Source organism: Parasteatoda tepidariorum, chromosome 7 (assembly GCF_982258835.1).
Source record: "Parasteatoda tepidariorum strain Cologne lab strain chromosome 7, Ptep-v5.0, whole genome shotgun sequence".
NCBI classification, from domain to species: domain Eukaryota; kingdom Metazoa; phylum Arthropoda; class Arachnida; order Araneae; family Theridiidae; genus Parasteatoda; species Parasteatoda tepidariorum.
Window position 1 is genome coordinate 10,458,150 of NC_141761.1, and position 21,532 is coordinate 10,479,681.

Consider the following 21,532-nt stretch of genomic DNA (forward strand, 5'->3'; position numbering starts at 1 on the left):
TTCATGAAATTTAATTAATTAATTTTAGTTTGACATGGGAGAAAAAAATTGTAATTATTTAATAAAACTTGATCTAAGTAGGAATTGACTTAAAAAAATTTTATATTACTTGTTTATAATAAATACATATTTTTTTTAATAAAATTTATTTTAATTATCAATACAATTAATGCCAATCCCAAAGTGAAGTAAAGTAATTCTATCTAAAGAGCAGAAAGACCTTTCTGATTTTTAGAATTAAGATAGTTTAATTAATTATGAAAGTCGTTGAAGAATTAATTCGAGGTGACACAGTAACCATTGCATCAACAGTAACCATTGCATTAACAGATAGCATCGGAAAAAATATCTTTCGTCATTTCCCTGCACCCGCAGTTCTGAAAACAAATCATCAGTCCACATCTCGTTCTTCGATCCTTTCTTTCAGTTGGCTTGTAGTTGTGAATCTTTACAATAAGTATGAGGGGAAAAAAACTAAAGGTATGAAGATATAAAAAGGCGAGCAATTAATCAAGGCCTGGTCAAAGAGTTCAGCCATTAAAGTGAAAACCCACACCCGGTTAAAAATAATTTCTTCAAGAGGAGTGTAAAGAAGTCGAAAGAAGGAAGTGAGGTCTCTCATATCTTTTTCAGATTAAGATCTCTTTCCACGTAGGTAATGATTTGAAAAGCGCTTCTCCAAAAATGCTCAAAGGTCTTGTGTTATTTATGGAAAATATCTGGCAATAGATTTCTTTTTAGATCTTTATCTTGTGTAAAACTCTGCTCGGGATATATTGAGAGAGAATATCAGCATTCATTCGAACGAAAATATTCACATCGTCTGCAGTATTCGAGGCGAAAGGGGGGGGGGGGGAGAAAAGAATAGCGGAAGAAAATACCCGGACAGAAAATCTTCTCTCTACAAATTAAATGAACTTTTACAGCCAATGTAATTTCGGCTGTAGAGCCACAAATTCATGTTATTGGATATTTATTAGAGTTGTGCAAAACGAATCATCCAAGTGATTCGAATCAATAGAAACCGTTCACTTTCATATCACTTACTTATTCGAATCACTTATTGATTCGAATCAGTTGCAAGTTGGTGATTCTTATCACAGAATCAATTCAGTGGTTCCAATCACTGATTTGAATCATCGAATCAGTAACCAACTCCAATATTTATTTGAATGATCAAGAAAAGAAAAATAATATTTTTTCAGTTAACCTCGAATTAAATTTAATATCTTAATTTACGTTTTTTAGAAATATATCTAATTACCTTCGAATTTTTTAATTGCATCGAATTCAGGAGCAACGTCCGAATCGAATCAGACATTTAAATTTGTGTATTAGATAATGTGGTGCTTTTTGCTGTGTTTTTCCTGGCTTCTTCTTTCAAAATTTCCTCCCCCCCCCCCAGATTTTACCGACAAACCCTTCGTTAATAAGTAAAGGAAATAACTTATCAATCACCCAATTCTATTTGGTACATTATAGAGCGTGTAGTGAGAAACAACTAAAAAATTATAGAAATCTTAAAAACTCTATTTTGAATTATTTGAAACGTTTGCAAAAAATTAAGAAAATAAATGTAATGTCTTGATAAAATGTAATGCTATGAATCTTTTATATTCTCTAAAAAGTGTTTAAAAACAACTCGAAATGAATTCTTAAGAAAATGGATGCCGCTCAAAATACGCATTTAAATGCATGGACAAAAATGCTTGTGTTTTTTAAATATATATTTTACGAAAAGAAAATTATGCTTCTTCAATACTTAACCCAAATTCAACACCGAGGAAATTATGTACTTATTTTTCATTACTTATTTAAACACTTACTTATTTAACCATTTACTTATTCACTTACTTAAGCACTTACTTAAGTATTTACTTATTTAAACATTCGTTAATTAACCATTTACTTATATACTTACTTATTTTACTATTTACTTATATACTTACTTATTTATACACTTATTTAAACAGTTACTTAGTTACTTACTTATCTAAATATTTACTTATTTAAACACTTACTTCTTTAATCATTTACTTATTTACTTACTTATTTAACCACTTATTTGACCATTTACATATTTACTTACTTATCTAAGCATTTACTTACTTACTTACTTAAACAAAGTACGAAGGTTGACTGTTAGTGTAACTTTTCAGGCATCCCTTGAAAAACGAAATTAAATTATGTCCATTTATTAAAATTGTTATGCCCATTTTTTTAAACATCCATTTCGACCTGCGTCCATTTTGGTAAACAAGCGTTTTGAGTTGTTCCCATTTTCTTATACACGCATTTCTACCTGTGTTCAGAATGACAGGCGATATTTATGCAAGACTAAGGAGCTCCACCCCTTCTTGTTTTGCTTATTATTCCTCGCCGTCCTAATTGTTTCTTGGCGTTAAATAGATTTATGCTTTGAAATAAAATATATTATTGAATTGAAGCATCTCCTAATTCTTTATGGTATTAACGCGCATTTGATTTCAGAGAACAAATATCTTATACAACCTTATAGTTGTAAGCTAGGGCATGCGCTGGTTAACTATTTACGTTACAAAAATCAACATTTTTGAAGATTTTGCATTGGCGGACTAATATAATCTTATAGTTAAGGTAATCTTATTGGTTTTAATCATCAATAATTCCATTATAAACTATTCTATTGTTTGATGGTTACCAATATAAGTAGCCATCACCCTAATGTAGGAATTCGGACTGATTTATGATGGTCCGACATAAAAAAATAAAAATTGTTTTGATAGTATATTCCTGAGAACCAACAAGAATTCTCGTTAATACATCATGGAATGTATAATTGGAACCATCATGGATTGTTGGTCCATGAGAATCAAACTTCTCTTCATGGTTAACTATCATAGTATTCAAGCAGCATTTTACATCACGGAATGATGGAAGTTTGCTGGCATATCAAACACGCAAAATGGAAAATGTTGGGTGATGGTGACCATCAAATGACGTGGGGCCATCATGAATCGCGCTGAAATCAGCTTAAACCATCAAACTTTTTTGATGGGACCATCAAGAATTTTGACTTGGATAGAAACGCATGCGTGAAGTCGCCTGTAGACATCCCATTAAATCTAATCCTCAAATTAATCGAACATGATAATAAATCCAATACTTAAAACCATTGTAACGCTAATACACCATGCACAACCACGTGATCAGATACAACCGTGTGTTTAAGTACCCCATTTAGTACTTGAAGAAGGCGTGACATATGACTTCAACGCCCACTGCTAAATAACGCATTAAAGTTGGGTTAAGTTAGAATGTAACTTCATAAGTTAGAAAAGTTAGAATGTAACTACATAAGTTAGAATGTAACTTCATAAGTTAGATAAGTTAGAATGTAACTTCATAAGTTAGAAAAGTTAGAATGTAACTACATAACTACATAAGTTAGAATGTAACTTCATAAGTTAGATAAGTTAGAATGTAACTTCATAAGTTAGATAAGTTAGAATGTAACTATATAACTACATAAGTTAGAATGTAACTTCATAAGTTAGATAAGTTAGAATGTAACTACATAACTACATAAGTTAGAATGTAACTTCATAAGTTAGATAAGTTAGAATGTAACTTCATAAGTTAGATAAGTTAGAATGTAACTATATAACTACATAAGTTAGAATGTAACTTCATAAGTTAGAAAAGTTAGAATGTAACTACATAACTACATAAGTTAGAATGTAACTTCATAAGTTAGATAAGTTAGAATGTAACTTCATAAGTCAGATAAGTTAGAATGTAACTATATAACTACATAAGTTAGAATGTAACTTCATAAGTTAGATAAGTTAGAATGTAACTACATAAGTTAGAATGTAACTTCATGAATTAAATGCAGAGCCGTATCACATTAGCTGAAATATAATACTTTTCCCGTCTACTTCTTAACTTAGATTTATTATTTGTTTATGTATTTTATGGTAACCGTGATGTATTTTTGTTTGGTGTACCTGGCAACCTCGATGCAGCTTGTTTATGTTCCGCATGGCTTTGTGCCTGTTTTTGTGTTAAGTCTCAGTGTAAATATATAGTGAAAGAATTTAGAATGTGTCACTTCAGAGAATTGATACTTGACGGGCTTGGCTTACTCGATATAGAATGGAAAGAGTAGTTGCTAGCGTAAATAAATGGAACGTTACAACAACCAATCAGGATCGAGATAAATATTTATACAGTTTTAGTATTGGGGGGGGGAACATTTCTCACTTTATCCACTATTTGAATTTCACGATGGTACCGCAAACGGTTCTAGAGATTTGGAAGGACAATATGTTTATTTTTTTAATTATCGATTATCACAAGCGATGTTCACATACTACGATAGGACGCTTGCCGCGAATCTTATCACAGTGTTTAATGAGAGTTCTTTGAAATTGCAATATAGTATCATATCTGGATTCCCTCCATTGCGCTAATGCTAAATGTATAGAAAAATTCAAATAGTTTAGTCAAAATATCCCACACTGAGAAAGAAAAAAAGGAGGAGAAAAATAGAGAATAAAAAAATAAAAGGAAAAGGTTTGTGGGGGTTTTACCTTTTTTTAATCTATATATTATTTATTTACTTGTATTGGCTAGATCATTAAAACGGTTAGTTTAATCGATAGCTATTTTTCTAAAATTCATATTATGCTTTGTTACAAAAATAAAAAATAAAATATAAATTTAAATGAAAAAAAAATTGAACACAATGCATTTTTAATGGGGCTGTGTAAAAATAAATAATTTCGAAAAATAAAAACAGAAAATTTCAATTAACGATTTCTTGTGTCTAGAAACTGATCAATTCAAATTGTGCTCCCGTCTCGAATCGAACACAGTGTTTACATAAAACACCCTTCGTGGATCATGAATTAGAGTCTCCTAGTTAATGGGGGAGACTTTCGAGGTTTTCCCCTACATGTAACGAAAATGTGAATAAGTTCCATAAAAAATTCTTCCCAGAAAGCTAGTACTCCCCAACGCTTGATCCAAGAGTTCTCTTGTCTTCTGTGTTAAATGCAAAACTACAAGACCAAGTAGTTCAACATTGATAGAAGGCCGGTTAAAAGCCACTTTACATAAATTATAAAGAATTAAAAATAAAAAAAACGTGAAACTTACCCAAATGAATGACCGCAGAGACAAGCATTGCCCAATTAACAAACAGAAGGATTAACATCCTGATGCTAAGGTAATCGCTTACAGCATCTCTCCTCATCCATCTGAAAAATAATTCATTTTCTTTTATCAATTTATTTCATTCTGCGAGTAAATAGACACAAAAGAGATCAATGCACTGTAAAGTTCGAACAGCCACTACATGTATTGCGAAATTAATCCATACTGTTTCATTGCAATATTAAATACAGGGTGTTTATATAGTCCCGGACCCATTTTGATGTTTAATAACTCATAAAATAATAAAGATGGATTAAAATTAATTGCATAAATGGTTAGATAGACCCAAAAAGTTTCATGATCCTTGTCAATGAACTTCCACGTGTGCCTCCTTCGTGTCACGGAGAATATGAAGTCGATAGTCAATTTCACGCCAGGTAGCGGCAAGCACGTCGGCATCCATGTCGGCGAATTGGACCTCCTCGCCCAATCCATCTTCCTGGAAAATGGTCATTCAAAGAACTACGAACGATGATACCCTAATGAGGTGGTGCACCATCTTGTTGCAAAAAGACATGTGGCTGAAGCTCTCCTAGTTGTGGAAATACGAAGGTATCATCGAATACAAAGATATATGTGGGTATCATCGTTCGTAGTTCTTTGAATGACCATTTTCCAGGAAGATGGATTGGGCGAAGAGGTTAAATTCCTTGGCAACCCAGATCACCTGATATAACACCGCTGAACTTTTTTCTTTGGGGATTTGTAAAGGACAATGTTTACGGGAGGATCCTGTCGAACATTGATGACCTAAAAGTCAGAATTACAACCGTAATAACCTCTGTGGATGCCGACATGTTTGCCGCTACCTGGCGTGAAATTTGCAATCGACTTGATATTCTCCGTGCGACGAAGGGGGCACACGTGGAAGTTCATTGACAAGGATCATGAAACTTTTTGAGTCTCTCTAACCATTTATGCAATTAATTTTAACCCATCTTTATTATTTCATGAGTTATTAAACATCAAAATGGGTCCGGAACTTAATAAACACCCTGTATAAATACCGAGGAGTGGGATTGAACCTTAAAAAAAAACATCAGTGAAGGGTGTACAGGGCAAATGTATAATGCGGGCGCTTGATGCATTAATGTAAACATTAATGTAGATAGAGCATACCGGGTACTTAACTGTACATAGTATGCATTTCGGACATTTACCAAAGCAGCGACTATGTGATTGTCAACATTCACCGGTGGAAGTCAACAACCACCCATTTCTGTTATTCACAGTTACATATATACTCTACTCTCTCAAATATTCTTTTAAATGACTACATAGTAAAAATCCCCCTTGGAATCTGAGAGTGAGATATTAAAGAAGGAAAGAAGGGATTTTATGTAGAAAGTAAAGTTAATAACTTTCCTCTCAATCCCCCAGCGGGCATTAAGAGTCAATCCCCCTCCCCTCCTTCCTGAGGTAGGTACGCAGTCTCTTCGGATTCTCTCTCTCTCTCAATCGGATCTTGAAGAAACGGTTCGTTTCTCTTTTCCAGAATTTTCTTGAGTCAACACTTTCAGCTGGTTTTAATTGAAGAGGAGCCCTCGTAACCATGTAGGGGGAGAAAAAAAAGTAACGGTGAAACATCCCACAGAAAGGGCACCACTTCACAATTAATTGAAATTAACAACCTAATCGAATATGGGCATTGATTCCAGATTATTAAATAAAGTAGGACACACCGTTTATAGCGAAGATCTGGGAAGACGGAAAAATAACTCGCTAAATCAGGTCACTCGCTAAATCTAACAGAAAAAACAGTTTACTTGAATTATCGGGATTATCTTAAATTATCTTGATCTCTAAGAGACTTTAATAATTTTAACTTTTCTACATTTTAAAGAGCTGAATAAAGAACAAATTTTTATGAAAGTTCTTTTACTCTTGAATCAGGAAATGCTTCCGTAATCAATGACGTAAATTCCAAACCCCTCAATATTCTTTCTTCTAGAATTGAGACAAGGAACTGGCCTGTTTAGTTCGCATTTTCAATTTCTTTTAAAGGTTCTCCATAACTTTCTCTACGTCTGAATCACCGAAATTAATTTCGCAATTATTACGCAACAAAGTAACATTTAATATTAAACAATTGATAATGATGATACTGTAATAGTTTTTCATTATATTTGATACTAATTCTATGGTCCGAAATTATTTCTCTTGTGAAATCAAAGAAAAAGTTTCTCGCTTTGAGAGTCAATTCTAATGCATTGCACAAAAGAAAACAATATATTTTGCTAATTGAATTCGGGATTTCGTTATAAGTGAGTTCTACTGCATTTATTTCGATGTAATGAGATAAGTCTTTAATATATCAAACGAAGTACAGGGATTCATTAGAAGTTGAATTACAGTATACTCTCGATATCTAGAGGGCGCTAAGATAGCGAGTTTTCGCGATAACAAGTTCAGATCTAAATATGTTCTATGAGATAGAAAAATATATTCTAAAATATTACTCTAAAAAGGAAAACATAAGAAGAACTACTGATAAATATGTATGCTATGATAATTGACGATAAATCCAAATACAACAGCGATAGTTTTATTTTCAAAGTAAAACGAAAAATATTATGCATTAAGTAGAAAATAATTAGTTTACAATAAACTTACATTGTGATTTTTCCGAAAAAAATTCTTTTTCTGTTTCGAAAAAAATTGGACAAAGCAAGGTTTTGAGAAGAAACCTTTCGTTATAGGAATTCAAAATTAACATTATTCAAGCCTGAATGCACCTTTTTGCTACACTAATGACTATTAGTTTATAGTTCTATTTGTATTGGAAAACTTAAATTCTTTCTTAAACTATTTTAAAATAGAAATAACAGCCTGATGACGTCATAATATTTAAATTAAATAGTACAGTATGATCTCGATATCTCAAATTCTCGAGATCAAGGGACGCTAAAAAAAATTTCGAAGCAGCGAGTTTTCGAGATTCAGAGCTAAATATGTTCTAAAAAGTAAAGGCATGAAACATAATAATAACTTATAATAAATATGTAATGATCGTTGACGATAAATCTAAATACAACAACTATAATTTTATTTTCAAAATATGACAAAAACTATTACGCATTAAATAGAAAATAATTGGTTTACAATAAACTTAAATTGTGATTTTTCCACGAAAATTCATTTCATATTTTGAAAAAAATTCGTCCTAACAAGGTTTTGAGAAGAAATTGTTCGACATAAAAGTTCAAATTTTCATTAGGTGGATATATAATACCAAGGAGAAATTTTTTTTTATATAGCAAGGTTTTTGAGATATTGAAGTTCGAGATATCGAGAGTATACGGTATATCTTTTTTTATTATACAAATCTTCTATAATAATATTATCATTGTATATAATGTCTGTTAAAAGGGTTAACCAGGAAATAAGTTGAATATTATTTTAATAGAGTGTTTTTAAACAGCCACGTGTATATGATTATTTTATCAAAACTATTGGAATTAAGAAAGTTAAGTTTTTAGAATTCCTTAAGTGTCCTAATAAAACTATGAAACATAAAAAGTTCTGTAAATTTTAAATTAATCCTCATATATTAATCAATAAATAAAAAGGTGTCTAAAAGCTTTTGAATTAATATTTTATTCGGGGGATATGTTTTGTCCGGAAAAAAAAAATTCTTCCAAAATGTTGAAAGAAACTGGAAGAAAACTGACAAAATGGAAGAAACGAAACGGATGAACTAAAAATGCTAAATACAACTGTTTAGCAATAAAGTATTATAAGTATAGCTTAAATTGAATGCACCAGAAAATTAAGTTTTTCACATGTATTCTTATTATTTATTTCTATTATTAAAACATAAATTCTTGAAATAAAACTTGAGAATGAACTTCATCTAAAATATTCTCTAAAAATGTATTCTCTTCATTCTCGAAAAAAATAGCATAAATTATAATAATTCTAAATAATTCTCTAAAATCTAACGTAAATTCTAGAAATAAAGCTTAAAAATAACTTCAATATCTAAAATGTACTCTAAAAATTTAATCTCTACTTCATGACATAAATTCTAATAATTCTATATAATTTTCTATCATCTAATATAAATTCTTGAATTGAAACTTAAAAACGAAGTTCAATATCTAAAATGTATTGTAAAAATTTGATCTCTTCATTCTCGAAAAAAATAACATAAATTCTAATAATTCTACATAATTCTCTAGTATCTAACGTAAATTCTTGAAATAAAACTAAAAAATGAAATTCAATATCTAAAATGTACTCTAAAAATTTATTCTGTTCATTCTTGAATTACATAACACAAATTCTAATAATTCCAAATAATTCTCTAACATAAATTCCCGAAATAAAACTTAAAAATGAAGTTCACTATCTAAAATGTACTCTAAAAATTTGTTCTCTTTATTCAATTAACGTTTTCCAAGCATGATATTGTCTAAATTTTAAGATAACTTTGATATTTCTATGCTAAAAACCAGTTATCCATTGTTTTTAACGACAGTGTGACAGGTTCACCTGAGTGATTTTTTTTACTGCCCTTTCAAGTTGTGGAATAACCGTGATTGACGTTTAGAGAGTAAACAAGGTTCATAATTTAACCCGGGTTCCGACCCTCAGCTGTCTCTCATTTTGCCTTATGACATTTGACCCCCGTTCTCTTAAGAACTCACTCGAGATTGAACATAGCGAATAATAAATAACTCCTAACATTCTGCCCTAAAAAATGCCAGAAAGGGAACACATCCTGCGATAAAAGTTTGTCAAACTTGTAACAACCTATGAATAGGTGCCCGCCTCCATGCGAAGTGTTCCGCTAATGAGATAGAAACAAACAGCAGGATACTTTGTCACCATAAATCCTACCACGAAAACAAGTAGTTAAAAATTTACGTAAATTACTGCCTTTTTTTTCTTCTTTTTTTGCTCTGTTTACAGATCATTAGCAAGAATTATACTATTTGCCACCATATCTTTTTTAATTTTAAACAAACTCTAATAAATTATTAAAAATAGGAAAAAAAAATAACTTCAGGTAAATGTTTTGTTAATGCTTTTTTTTGTCATTGTTTTTAATATTATTTTCATTGCAGTCGTCTCTCGTTGTTATTATACAGATGTAAAGAAGAAAAACGCTTTTTCTATATGTCTCGAAAAAAAGTCCACCTACGAATTTATATTTTTAAGTGATTTAAGAGAAAATTAAAACAGTAATATTTCTCAAAGTAAAAACAAGAATATTTCTCACTTTTTTTTCCTCAATAAATTGGGAAGGATAACAGTAAGCGTGGAGAATCACTTTAGATTTACTTTTTAATTTGAAAGTCTTTTTTATTTTTCTTCTAAAAACACCATAAATGAGAAAGTAACATAAATGTTACCGTAAACCGGGGCGATTCCACCCATTTTTTTCAGTTTGTCAACTTTCAAGTGGTCAAACTTTTGTAAATATTAAAGAAAAAAGGCTTTTAATAGGTGTTTCGGAATCGCTATTTATCCCTCTTTAAAGCTGTGAAATCGATTTTAGAAAATATTAACAGTTACGCTGTTACTGTGTATTTTTATAGAACTGCTGACAAATCTCTCGTATGGGGCGAGTTTACCCATTCTACTAAAATGAATGTTGACATTGTAAATGATCAAATTTTACTATTAAATTGTTATTTTAGTTACTATATAGGATATTTATGAAGTAAAATTCATAACTTTATTATATATTCCATTTTTTTATTCATAAAATAACACAAATTGAGTAATTGATCGATTATCACATTTTGATCACAGTTTTGTTTTTATAATCATAAACATTATAAAATAACATTTTTTCATGATTATTGTTGATAAAAATAAATTAAAATTAATATAAATTTACAATCAAATAATTAGTAAATAATAATAATTAAAGATTATTAACAAAATCGAAATTCAAACATTGGGAATCATGAAAAATCCTTTTCCCATTCTTTTAGGAGGTAATAATAATTTATAAATAATAATTTATTTAACTTGCATTAAATAAAAAAAGTTAATTTTGTAATATAGAAATTTAAAAAATAGGTAAAATAAACATATTTTATATTTACATTTATACTTAACCTATAAATTTTCTTATTAATGATAAATTTATCAATGCAGAATTAAAATAATATACTCAAATTAATTTAAAATGACTTAATTTTAATATAAACAAAGTTCTAAATTATATTATTATGCTTTATTAAAACTAAATACGAATGGGTAGACTCGCCCCGCGAATTCTGGCTTTTTGTTTACAACAGCAAAACTTACATTCTTTTTGTTTTTTTTTCATATAAAATTAATGTAATCTTAGTCTTAGATAAGTTTATCACTTAACCAAAGTGAAAATAGTAATAATAATAATATACTTACGGAGCACCAACTAAAAGTTTGCTGATTTTCAGTACAAATCTCTCAAAAGACGTTTGAGCAGGTCGGTTAAAAAGATACCAAATAAATAAAAACGGATCAAACTACTACAGCGCCATCTTCCTTAGAGTCTGAACTAAGTCCTCCATTGGTAAAAAATTTTTTATTTGCAATTTAAAATAGTGAAAATTAAATAAAACTAAAATGGGTAGACTCGCCCCTGGATGGGTAGACTCGCCCCGGTTTACGGTACGATGAAAGACAGAAATAAAGAGAATGTCGACTTTCACAGGTGAATGTCAAAAATCACATAATTGCATTGGTGAATGTTCGAAATATTTATTATATCCGATTTGATATTAATTTGTTCGTTGATATTATAGCATTCATCCGATATTTCAATATCTGCATAGGATAGATTAGAAAAAGCATCAGTTTTCGGAGTTCAGGTTAAAAGCATACTGGCCACTTGGCCTAAAAAAACATTGATGTAGGACATATCGGGTAAATGTACACTTAACTGGACCTAGTATATATTTCGGACACTTGTCAAAGCGACTATGTTATTGTCAACATTCACCGCTGGAAGTCCCACCAATGTCGGTCATTCACAGTAACAGTTGCATAAAACTCATGAAATAAGTTAGAAATATAGAGTAAACGTGGAAAAAAATATAAATATTTTTAAAAAAAGAAAAGAAAATTATATTGATATATTTCGCCTATTGTGTTGTGTATGTATTTTTCTTTGACTATATTAATATTAGAAAGCACACTTTTTGCAAATGTAATGGCGTGAGCTGATAACATAAGATTATATCTTTGCCTTATTTTGATCTGTAAATTTTATTGTAAGATATTTGTAAGTTTTATTTTTTAAGAATTTTTATTTAATATTATTAATTTATAATTTTTATTTCAATATTCATTTTTCCTCTTCTCTTATTTAACTCTTACATACATATATATGTATATATATATATATATATATATATATATATATATATATATATATATATATATATATATATATATATATATATATATATATATACAGTCAAACCCCGCTATAGTGAACATGGTTTATAGTGAACTCCCGGATGTAGTGAACGAAATATTCGGTCCCGTGCCTTGCTATACACATATAATGTTTTTTTGTGTGGATATAGTGAGCCAAAAAAGTGAGGAAGTTGGATATTATGAACTTTTTTCTGTTTTCGACTGATTTTTTTCTTCATATTTTTGTAATAATTTTGAAATTTCTACTTCAAAATAAATACATGTACCGATTTTTAAAACCATCTATAGAGGGGAATGCAGCAATAAGCATTTTTTCTTGTTTGTTTATTTTATCTCACTTTCCCATCCCTAAACAAACCAAGCAGATGTTGCACCAAGTAAATGTTTTCAACCCAGGCAGATGATGCACCTGTAAGGGGTCAGTGTGATCAATATGCATTTTCTGTCAGAAGGAATGAGTAATTATTCATTATTAGTCAAAGGGTTGGACACTAATCTGTGTTGATAAGGCCCTCATTTCAACTCCTTTTTTCTCTCATTTCAGTTAAAAAAAAAAAAAAGAAAACGGCAAACAAGTGCCTAAAATTTAACTATAGCGAGCAGTAAACGTAAAACGTTCTCCATTGATGATAAAATGGGCATAATCAGAAAAATTGAAAATGGATGCAATGAAGCTGATATTAGCAAGGAATATAAACTATCCAAATCTACAGTTTGTAACAAATGGAAAAATAGGCAATTAACAATTTCTGCGCATGAAAAAAATTTAGATGGCAGAAAAAAGGTATAAAAAGTGAAATAACAGAAATTCAGAAAAAAAATTATCTGAGAGTCGGGAAGTGTTTCCATATCTGATGTTGAGGATTGCTCATCAGCTAAAGATTACTAATTTCTAAAAGACGAAGAGTAATAAAAAATAATAAATTTTTTGCTACTACATAATATTTTTCAGTCATTTATTTGAATAATGTGTAATAAAAGGAAGGAGTTTGGGAACCATTAGTTAAATTGCCTGCGTAACGGATATAGTGAACAGAAATTTCGGTCCCTTGAAGGTTCACTATAGCGGAGTTTAACTGTATATATATATATATATATATATATATATATATATATATATATATATATATATATATATATATATATATATATATATATATATATATATATATATATAAACATTTTTGAAAAAACAAATATTCGAAGAATAGCTAATTCTTCTAAAAATTTAGGCTGCAATTGTGATGTTTCCTAAGACAGCAGTGGACATTTTTCATTTGGGACAAAAAATAAATAAAAACTTGAATCTGCATTATGTTCCCCATTGTTGCGAATGGGGAAAATTGTTTAAATTAAAAATAAATATATTAAGTTAGCTGAAACAGACAAAATTACACTGTAAATCACAAAAATTACTTTTCGTTAAATTATGTAAGATGAAGGAAATAGGTATGGGTTGGAAAAAGTCATTAGAGGGGAAAGCTGTCATTGAAACTAAATTTTAAATATTTTTATATTGCAAATAACTAAATTTTTGCCATACAAATATTTCTTTTAATATTTAATGACCTTAAAAATCAACAAATAAAGTTAGTAGTATGAACAGAGTGGAAGAATGTAACAAAAGAACTAAATTTACTTCGGTTTCATTGAAAAAAAAGGAAATGTTTATATAAAACTGAAAAACTGACCATAAATGATATCAATGAATATTAAAACAATAAATTAAAAACTAGTAACGGAAGAGAAAGTGAATCAAACATCTTTGCTTTTATTTTGTTGATATACATCAAATATAAATATACACTTTTTTTGTTTATTTTATTAAGTACTCTTTTTTGCCAAGTCAATAATTTGATGCAATGGTAATGGTAACAGAGTATAAAAACTCCTAGTTGAAATGTTTGCTCAAAAGTGATTTTAAAAATGTAGACGGTGTGCTGTCTACAACACAATTTTCACAGCTCGATAAATAAAAATAATGAAGGCTTAATTGGAGTAAAATAAGAAGCAAAGCATGCTGTCCAATTTAGCTGCATCCGATATATTAAAAGAGTATTACGAGGGCATTATTTTTTTTAAAATTTCAATATACAATATCTACATTTACTAATAAATTACTTATGCTTGAAATATTATTTGGAATTTCATGACAGTAATTAAAATTACTTAAAATAAATATTATCTATCTGTATTTTTTTACTTGTTTTTTTAAAACAGCCAACTGTCTCGGCAGATGTATGGTCCAGGGGGGTTGAGACCGATTCGAATGGCAAACGATATTTCTGAATTCATAAATAAAGAGAGAGAAAGAAAAGATATTTGCCGCTGGAATGGGCATGGGGAGGGGTGCTTGTAGCTCCTATCATCGCTTTTCGTTTCATAATAAATAGAACGGTGCTATGAGAAAGCGGGGGAAAAAATCATTCTTAAAATGGCACACATCATCCATTTTGGTGTTACCCTGAATCGACGCTTTTGTGAGTTATCTGCGCCGGTGTGTTTGGTATAGGGATTTTCGTTCCATGACCCTTTTCATATGTTATGGGGGACAAAAACTGTTGTTATATGGGGGAACGACTTTTTAATTTGACGAAAGGAAACTTTCCACGCCACTTTATATAGTGTTGCCGATTGAAACATAACACTGAATCCAATTTCAGTACTCCTTCACTCATATTGAATATACAGTCAGTCAAACCCTGTTTTAACAAATTCATAAGAACGAAAGGTCTCATTCGCTAAATCGGGGATAATTCGTAACATCGGGGTAAAATTAAAAAATTGACTAACCTTTCGAATATTCGAACATCTCTAGTAAGCCAATCCACAAAATAAATAGAAATCGTATGCATTTTATTCAGGAACTTAAAATACAGTGAATGATTATTCGAAATTTTAAAGCATTTCGTGAGTAAAGTTAGCTTATTTCCTTGATTTCCTACTTTAAAAAGTTCTTTTTCGACCTCATGAAGAGAAGAAAATACTCCTTCATTTACATCTTGCTGCATTAGGTAAGTTTTCACTGTTTCCAAATCATGCAAAGCATCAGAAAATGTAACAGTTTTCACTGGTGATTCAATATCATCGACTTCTGTGTCAAATCGACTTCTGTGTGTTTCCTATAAATCTACTTTGCTAACTTCATAAAATTTGTTAAATCGGTAAATAGGGATTCGTTAAACCGGGGTTTGACTGAATATTAAGAGCAATGACAACTTTTTAAAATAATATGAAAAATTAAAAATTAAAAAAAAATAAATGGTCATAAAAATTTCTGATACGGAATTTTTTTTTATATACATATCCGTCATTGAACAGCCGACCCAATTTTGGGTTAACGACTACTCATGTTCAACTCCGCAGCCTTGTCATTTTGAACCCAATCCAGAAGACAAGGAAACTCCTGGACCAGTACCCCCAGAGGCACTGATTTGTTATGAGATCATGGAGGACTTTGCGACCCGATAGATTTAACTTGCATCAGTCACCCTTTACTACACGGGGAGTCTTCGGTCGGCGGGGTTCGAACACACGAGCTCTTGGACATGGGTAAACTAGGCTATCCCGGCCCCTGATATGGAAGGTTGACTGAGTAAAACTAAGCACACATGACTCTAGAGGTTCAAATTTGTCGTAAGACTTGCTGGTTACTACTTCCAACTGATTTTTACGCCTAATCTTGAAAAAGGGTGCCATCAAATCAGGGCTCGAAAAACAGCCCGTCCGCCCGTCCTCGGCGGTCAGAAATTCCCGGAGGACAACAAATTTCTAGAATCCGACGTCCGCGCGGATTTTCCCGTTAATGTTCGAGATACATTTTCAATTTTTGTTATCTTACAAGAGTCTAGCGCCTCACTTCTAAAATGACCCTCTAATCTAGAAATACAGCAACATATTGCTCATGGTGGAATTGATGTTTTCTCTGTCTGGGAGTACTGCAGCGGTTGAAAGAGGCTTTTTAGCAATGAACTTACAAAAAAACACATTACGTGCTGATCTTAAACAAGAAGCGTTTAACGCAGTTATGAGCATCTACCTAAATCGAAAAACCCTTTCAGATTTCTATGCAGAAACCTCTGTAAATCATTGGCTTGATTATGGAACTGCCAAACGTCATATTTGATTCATTTAAGAAACGCAGTACCCTCGGATAAATTGACATTCCAGATAACTTGACCTTTGTCATTTAAATTATTTCATGAAGGAAATACTAGGTTACTATTAGTAACCTATTATTTCATGAAGGAAATACTAGGTTACTATTAGTAACCTAGTATATACTATATAATGTAATGCGTATTACTGTATAATGTAATCCTAGTAACTACTAATTCATTGTGCAATTTATATAAATGTTTGTAATAAATAAGAGAAAATTATATTTTTATTTATTTGGAAGCGACGGGTTAGTTTCAAAGGAGGACGGGTACATTGTTGGACAAGCCGTCCTCGGGGACGGGTAAAATTTCTGCGTTTTTTTCGAACCTTGCATCAAATACTATTTTACTTGTAGCGCTTACAATATAGCGCGTTTTTTTAAATTTAAATTTCAACGTAACAAATAACATAAGAGCTAGGAAGAAACCGAAAGCATGCTATCCAATGCCTTGCAAGATGCAATCCTTAAAATAACTAATGATGATAATTTACACAAATATAGACAAATAACACTCAAAACATGGCGCAAACCTTACACCGTATTTACTTTGTGGTATTAATTTTATTCAATTTATTTTTGGCTCACAATCAGTTAGAATTTATAATTTACCAGAAATTCTTAGGAATGGTAAAATTGTGTGCTAATGTAAACATAAATTACATTAATAAATTTTCCTAGAATATTAAGCTTGTTCACACATCGAATCGTAAGCATTGGCGGAGGAATACACCGGAAGTTTTCTAAATTTCTGCCGGTTTTAAGAAGTTTGTTATTGTTTACATTCAGTCAACCATTCATAAATCATGAAAGCAGTGGTCGAAAGTAATGCACTTCAAGTAGTAAAATGACTATAGTCGCTACTTTTTTTTTGTAGTTTGCAGTGTAGTAAGCTTCCGTTTTTAAAAACAAAATAATACGATACAAGAAAAACAATAGTTTGTAGCCATTTTTCGCGACTACTTTTTAGAAGAAAAGTTTTTTTAGAAAAGAAACACAACTAATTTTTCGAATTTGTTGGGTACATATACCTTCGCGTGTCCGTCAATGGATGGTCTGAAAATGACTGCATCTCAGCGTTAACAGGAATTACGTGTTTAAAATCACGTATAACTAATATTTCAACTAGCCATAGCGAAAAGTAGATAATTAATCATTTCGGTCACACTTTCACTTGCAAGTGCACACTACTCAAATATTGATCTTATTTCAAAGGAAGAGAACGTATTTTCAATGTACTTAATTTTTTTGAGGAACTAAAAGAACATTAAATAAATTAAAACTTGCAAGCATTTCAAAATTTCGTATTTCTTAAATTAAATATTCGTTGTCGAAAAATTCATAAAAAGTTGAAAGTTAAACGAATAAATTCGAAAAAAAAAAGTTTCGGAGTAACAAAGTAGCTCATGTAAACATGAATAAATATTTCTAAATTATTCTCTTATATTTAATATAAGCCACTTTCTTATACAAAGCCAGTTTGAACAAAACTTATGAAACGTGTTCAAGGTCATTGGTGTAAATTCAGTTTTCCAGCAAAGCTCGTTTCCTTAAATTATTGAAGTAGTTGCTGCAATTTCAAAGTAGTTTGCAACCACTACATATAAAAAAAGTAGTTGTAATTAACTACATTAGTAAAAAAGAGTTTGTAGTAAACTACAAAAATAATGTAGTTTTTCGGACCACTGAATGAAAGGTAGTTTAAGTATTTTTCAGAGCATGGTGAATATTAAAAAATAATCATGTCTGAAATGAAAAAGAATTTCAGAAAGAAGCGCGAGATAAAGGAATTATCAAATTATAAAATATTCATAATAATAATTCCATATTTATTTTTAAAAACGTTAATAGTATAAAGAGAAAAAAAAAGTGAATTTACGACGAACAGAGTGGTGGTTGAGTAGTGACTAGTAGACACATTTTTTATGGCCATTTTCTATATTTAGTCGCCCATTGGCGACCGTTAACTTTGCACCATAATTTTTTGCACCATATTAAAAACTAGATATATTTCGTCTGAAAGAGGTAACATCAATTCTCAACTCGAATTTTAAAAAAATCCAAAAGTAATTTTCTATTACTTTTCATATTTCAACTGAATATTTCACCTGAAAACTTATAGATTAAAAGTGATATTTTTAATATCTAGATTTTTCCCCATAATTCAGAAGGAAAAAAACATTTCTTTCCAGACATCAAATCTCACAATTGAACTTTTTTCAGAGATGATAAATATAAAACTGCAAAAACAAATTGGCAATTTCTAAGCATATAAAAGATAAAAAAAAAAAGTAAAGTTATTGATACCGCTGTGTTAGAAAATTTGCCCCGGACATTCTTCTCTCAGCCGTAACTCAAAAACTGTCTGACGAAACAACATTTTGGAAAGTTTAAAGAAAATTTGGTTTTCAAAATGCTAAGGCTGCGAGTATCGAGTTCTTTACATCAAATATAAGTTTTTTTTTTCTTTTTTGAGCAACACTTTAGTGCATTAGCTGAAAATTTTTTAATTTTACTGGCCGACGCAATTTTATTGGCCGAAAAATCACCAGGTAGGATCCAGTTTTTATACATTCATTTCCATATTGTTTTGGTTGTCATCAGTATAAAAATAATAAAAGTCATAAAGGTATTGTTTTACTATAAATATTTTTGTATCCCAAATTTAAAGTTATTTTCCTATACTACTATTAATTTGCTTTTAATTCAAGTGTTTTGATTCAAGAGAAGAAATTGCTTTTTATCATTATTATAATGTAATTCAGCACTACGATTTAGGATAAAGTTATTTAGAAAGGTGGTCTGATCTTATTAATCACTTTACAATTGGGTATACTATAGCATACGTCACAGATCGTGTTATTCCTACTAAATTTAACTAGTAAACAGCATTTTCTGCGAACCTGATTTCTAGCAACAAGTAAAAGCATCAAACGAAGTGTTTTGTCATAAGTCGCTACTCGCCAGGTAGGAATTGTATTAGTCTAGTTCCTTTGGAAATAATTTATATTGTTGTTTAAAAAAAAGTTTATGAATTTAGTAAACATATTTAAAACTCAGTTTATTAATTAAACTAAAAGGTAAATGTTATTCCTAGTAAGTGGAAGTAATTGTGCTTTTTTCATATTATACCCAATTCAGTGAGAATTCACCCGATTAGACATATGATGCTCACTACTTGCTCTTGCGCGCCGAATCCTATCAATTAAAAATGAAAACTGTTGCCAACGCGAGAAAAGAAATATCATCAGTTTTATTAATACATACGTATTAGCGTTTTATATAATATAGAAGATAGATTACAATATAAATGTTATTTTAAAAGAGGATTACTTCGAAAAATTATTTCTGCTCACCCATAGATTTAAATATATATAGATTTGGAGGTGGGAAGAGGAGGCTCAAGCAGACAGAATTACTTTTAATGCATACATGTTAAGTGAATACTGTTTTCTGCCAAGAAACAATAATTATTGCGATCGGAGTTGGTCAGCGGGAGCGATCAAGGGCCCCCATTAAAATTTAAGTATGTAAAATTAATTTTTTCGGAAATTTTTAATGACAAACTAAAATAGATGAGCCGTGATGGCTCAGGAGCGTTCGTCTCTTCCAATGAGGTGAACCGGGTTCAAATCCCAGTCGATACGAGTTCCGGCTCGCACAGACCACAGTGCTGACGTGAAATATCCTCAGTGGTAGATGGATCGTGGGTTAGAGTTCCCTTGCCGTCAGGCTAACCGTGAGAGGTCCTCGTGGTTTCCTCTCCATATAACACAAATGCGGGTTAGCACCAACAAAAAGTCCTCCACGAAGGCAAATTTCTCCCAATGCTCGATCCTGGAGTACCCTTGTCTTCTGGATTGGGTTCAAAGTTACAAGGCTACGGAGTAGAACATTAGTACTCGTAAACCCATAAAATTGGGTCGGTTATTAAAAAAAACGACGGTTATAAAAAAAAAGTTATTAAACTAAAATATATATCTTTTTATTAGCAATATTTTCCTTATTCAAATATATTTTAGAACAATTTTTATGATGCTCCACCCCTGCCCCGAAAAGAATTGCACAAGTAGTACGAGCAATAATCATATTGGCGAGCAATAATTATTTAGAGATACAAACCAACCAGAATGAAGCCACTTCAGATCCGACGTTTTGGCGAGCTGATGGCGGAATTTACAATGGCCTGTTACTTTTTCGGATTGTGAAAGTTTTAATGGATTTCTGCTTTATTATATAGTGTTTAATAACGTTTTGATGAGCAAAATGTTATTTCTTCTTTTTTTGTGATAGTTTATTAAATTTCATTTTATGGATTAATGCCGAATTATTATTTAAGCTGAAAATGTTATAGAATTTCAAAACCGTTCGTAAATTAGAATGGTTGGACGAAACTGCCTTCATATTTGAATCTAATATAACTAAATTAAGAAACACAATAAAAATCGTGTATGGAGTTACGTATTTTAAAACAAGCTTATTTAATTTTTGAACTCAAAACTTTTAAATCTTCGGAAGAATACATGGATAAACTGAAAAATTTTAAGTTCGAGTTAAAAAAAATTTTTAAGAGCAATCCATTTCTTTACTTTTGTTCCAGAAATAAAAGATCTTTTAATTCCAAAAAACGTTACATTTTCAGGAACATATTTCTTCCAATTTCGTCCAAAGTGATGTAGAATGATATCTCAAAAGGTACCTCATGAATAATTCGAGTTAACATGTCATATATACTCGTGAATTGATGTTTAATAATCGGTAGTTACGTTACAAAACAATAGCATGACGTCA

At 30.6% G+C, this 21,532-nt stretch overlaps 1 protein-coding gene across 1 annotated transcript in view; it reads right to left on the reverse strand.

Annotated features, from left to right (window-relative positions):
* Nucleotides 1–21,532, reverse strand: part of LOC107441071 (discoidin domain-containing receptor 2) — a 62,025-nt gene that overhangs the window by 37,041 nt on the left and 3,452 nt on the right. The window contains exon 2 of the mRNA XM_087167296.1: nucleotides 5,143–5,243. Coding sequence (XP_087023422.1) covers nucleotides 5,143–5,239 — 97 coding nt within the window. The 5' untranslated portion in view covers nucleotides 5,240–5,243. The remainder of the gene's footprint in view (nucleotides 1–5,142; nucleotides 5,244–21,532) is intronic.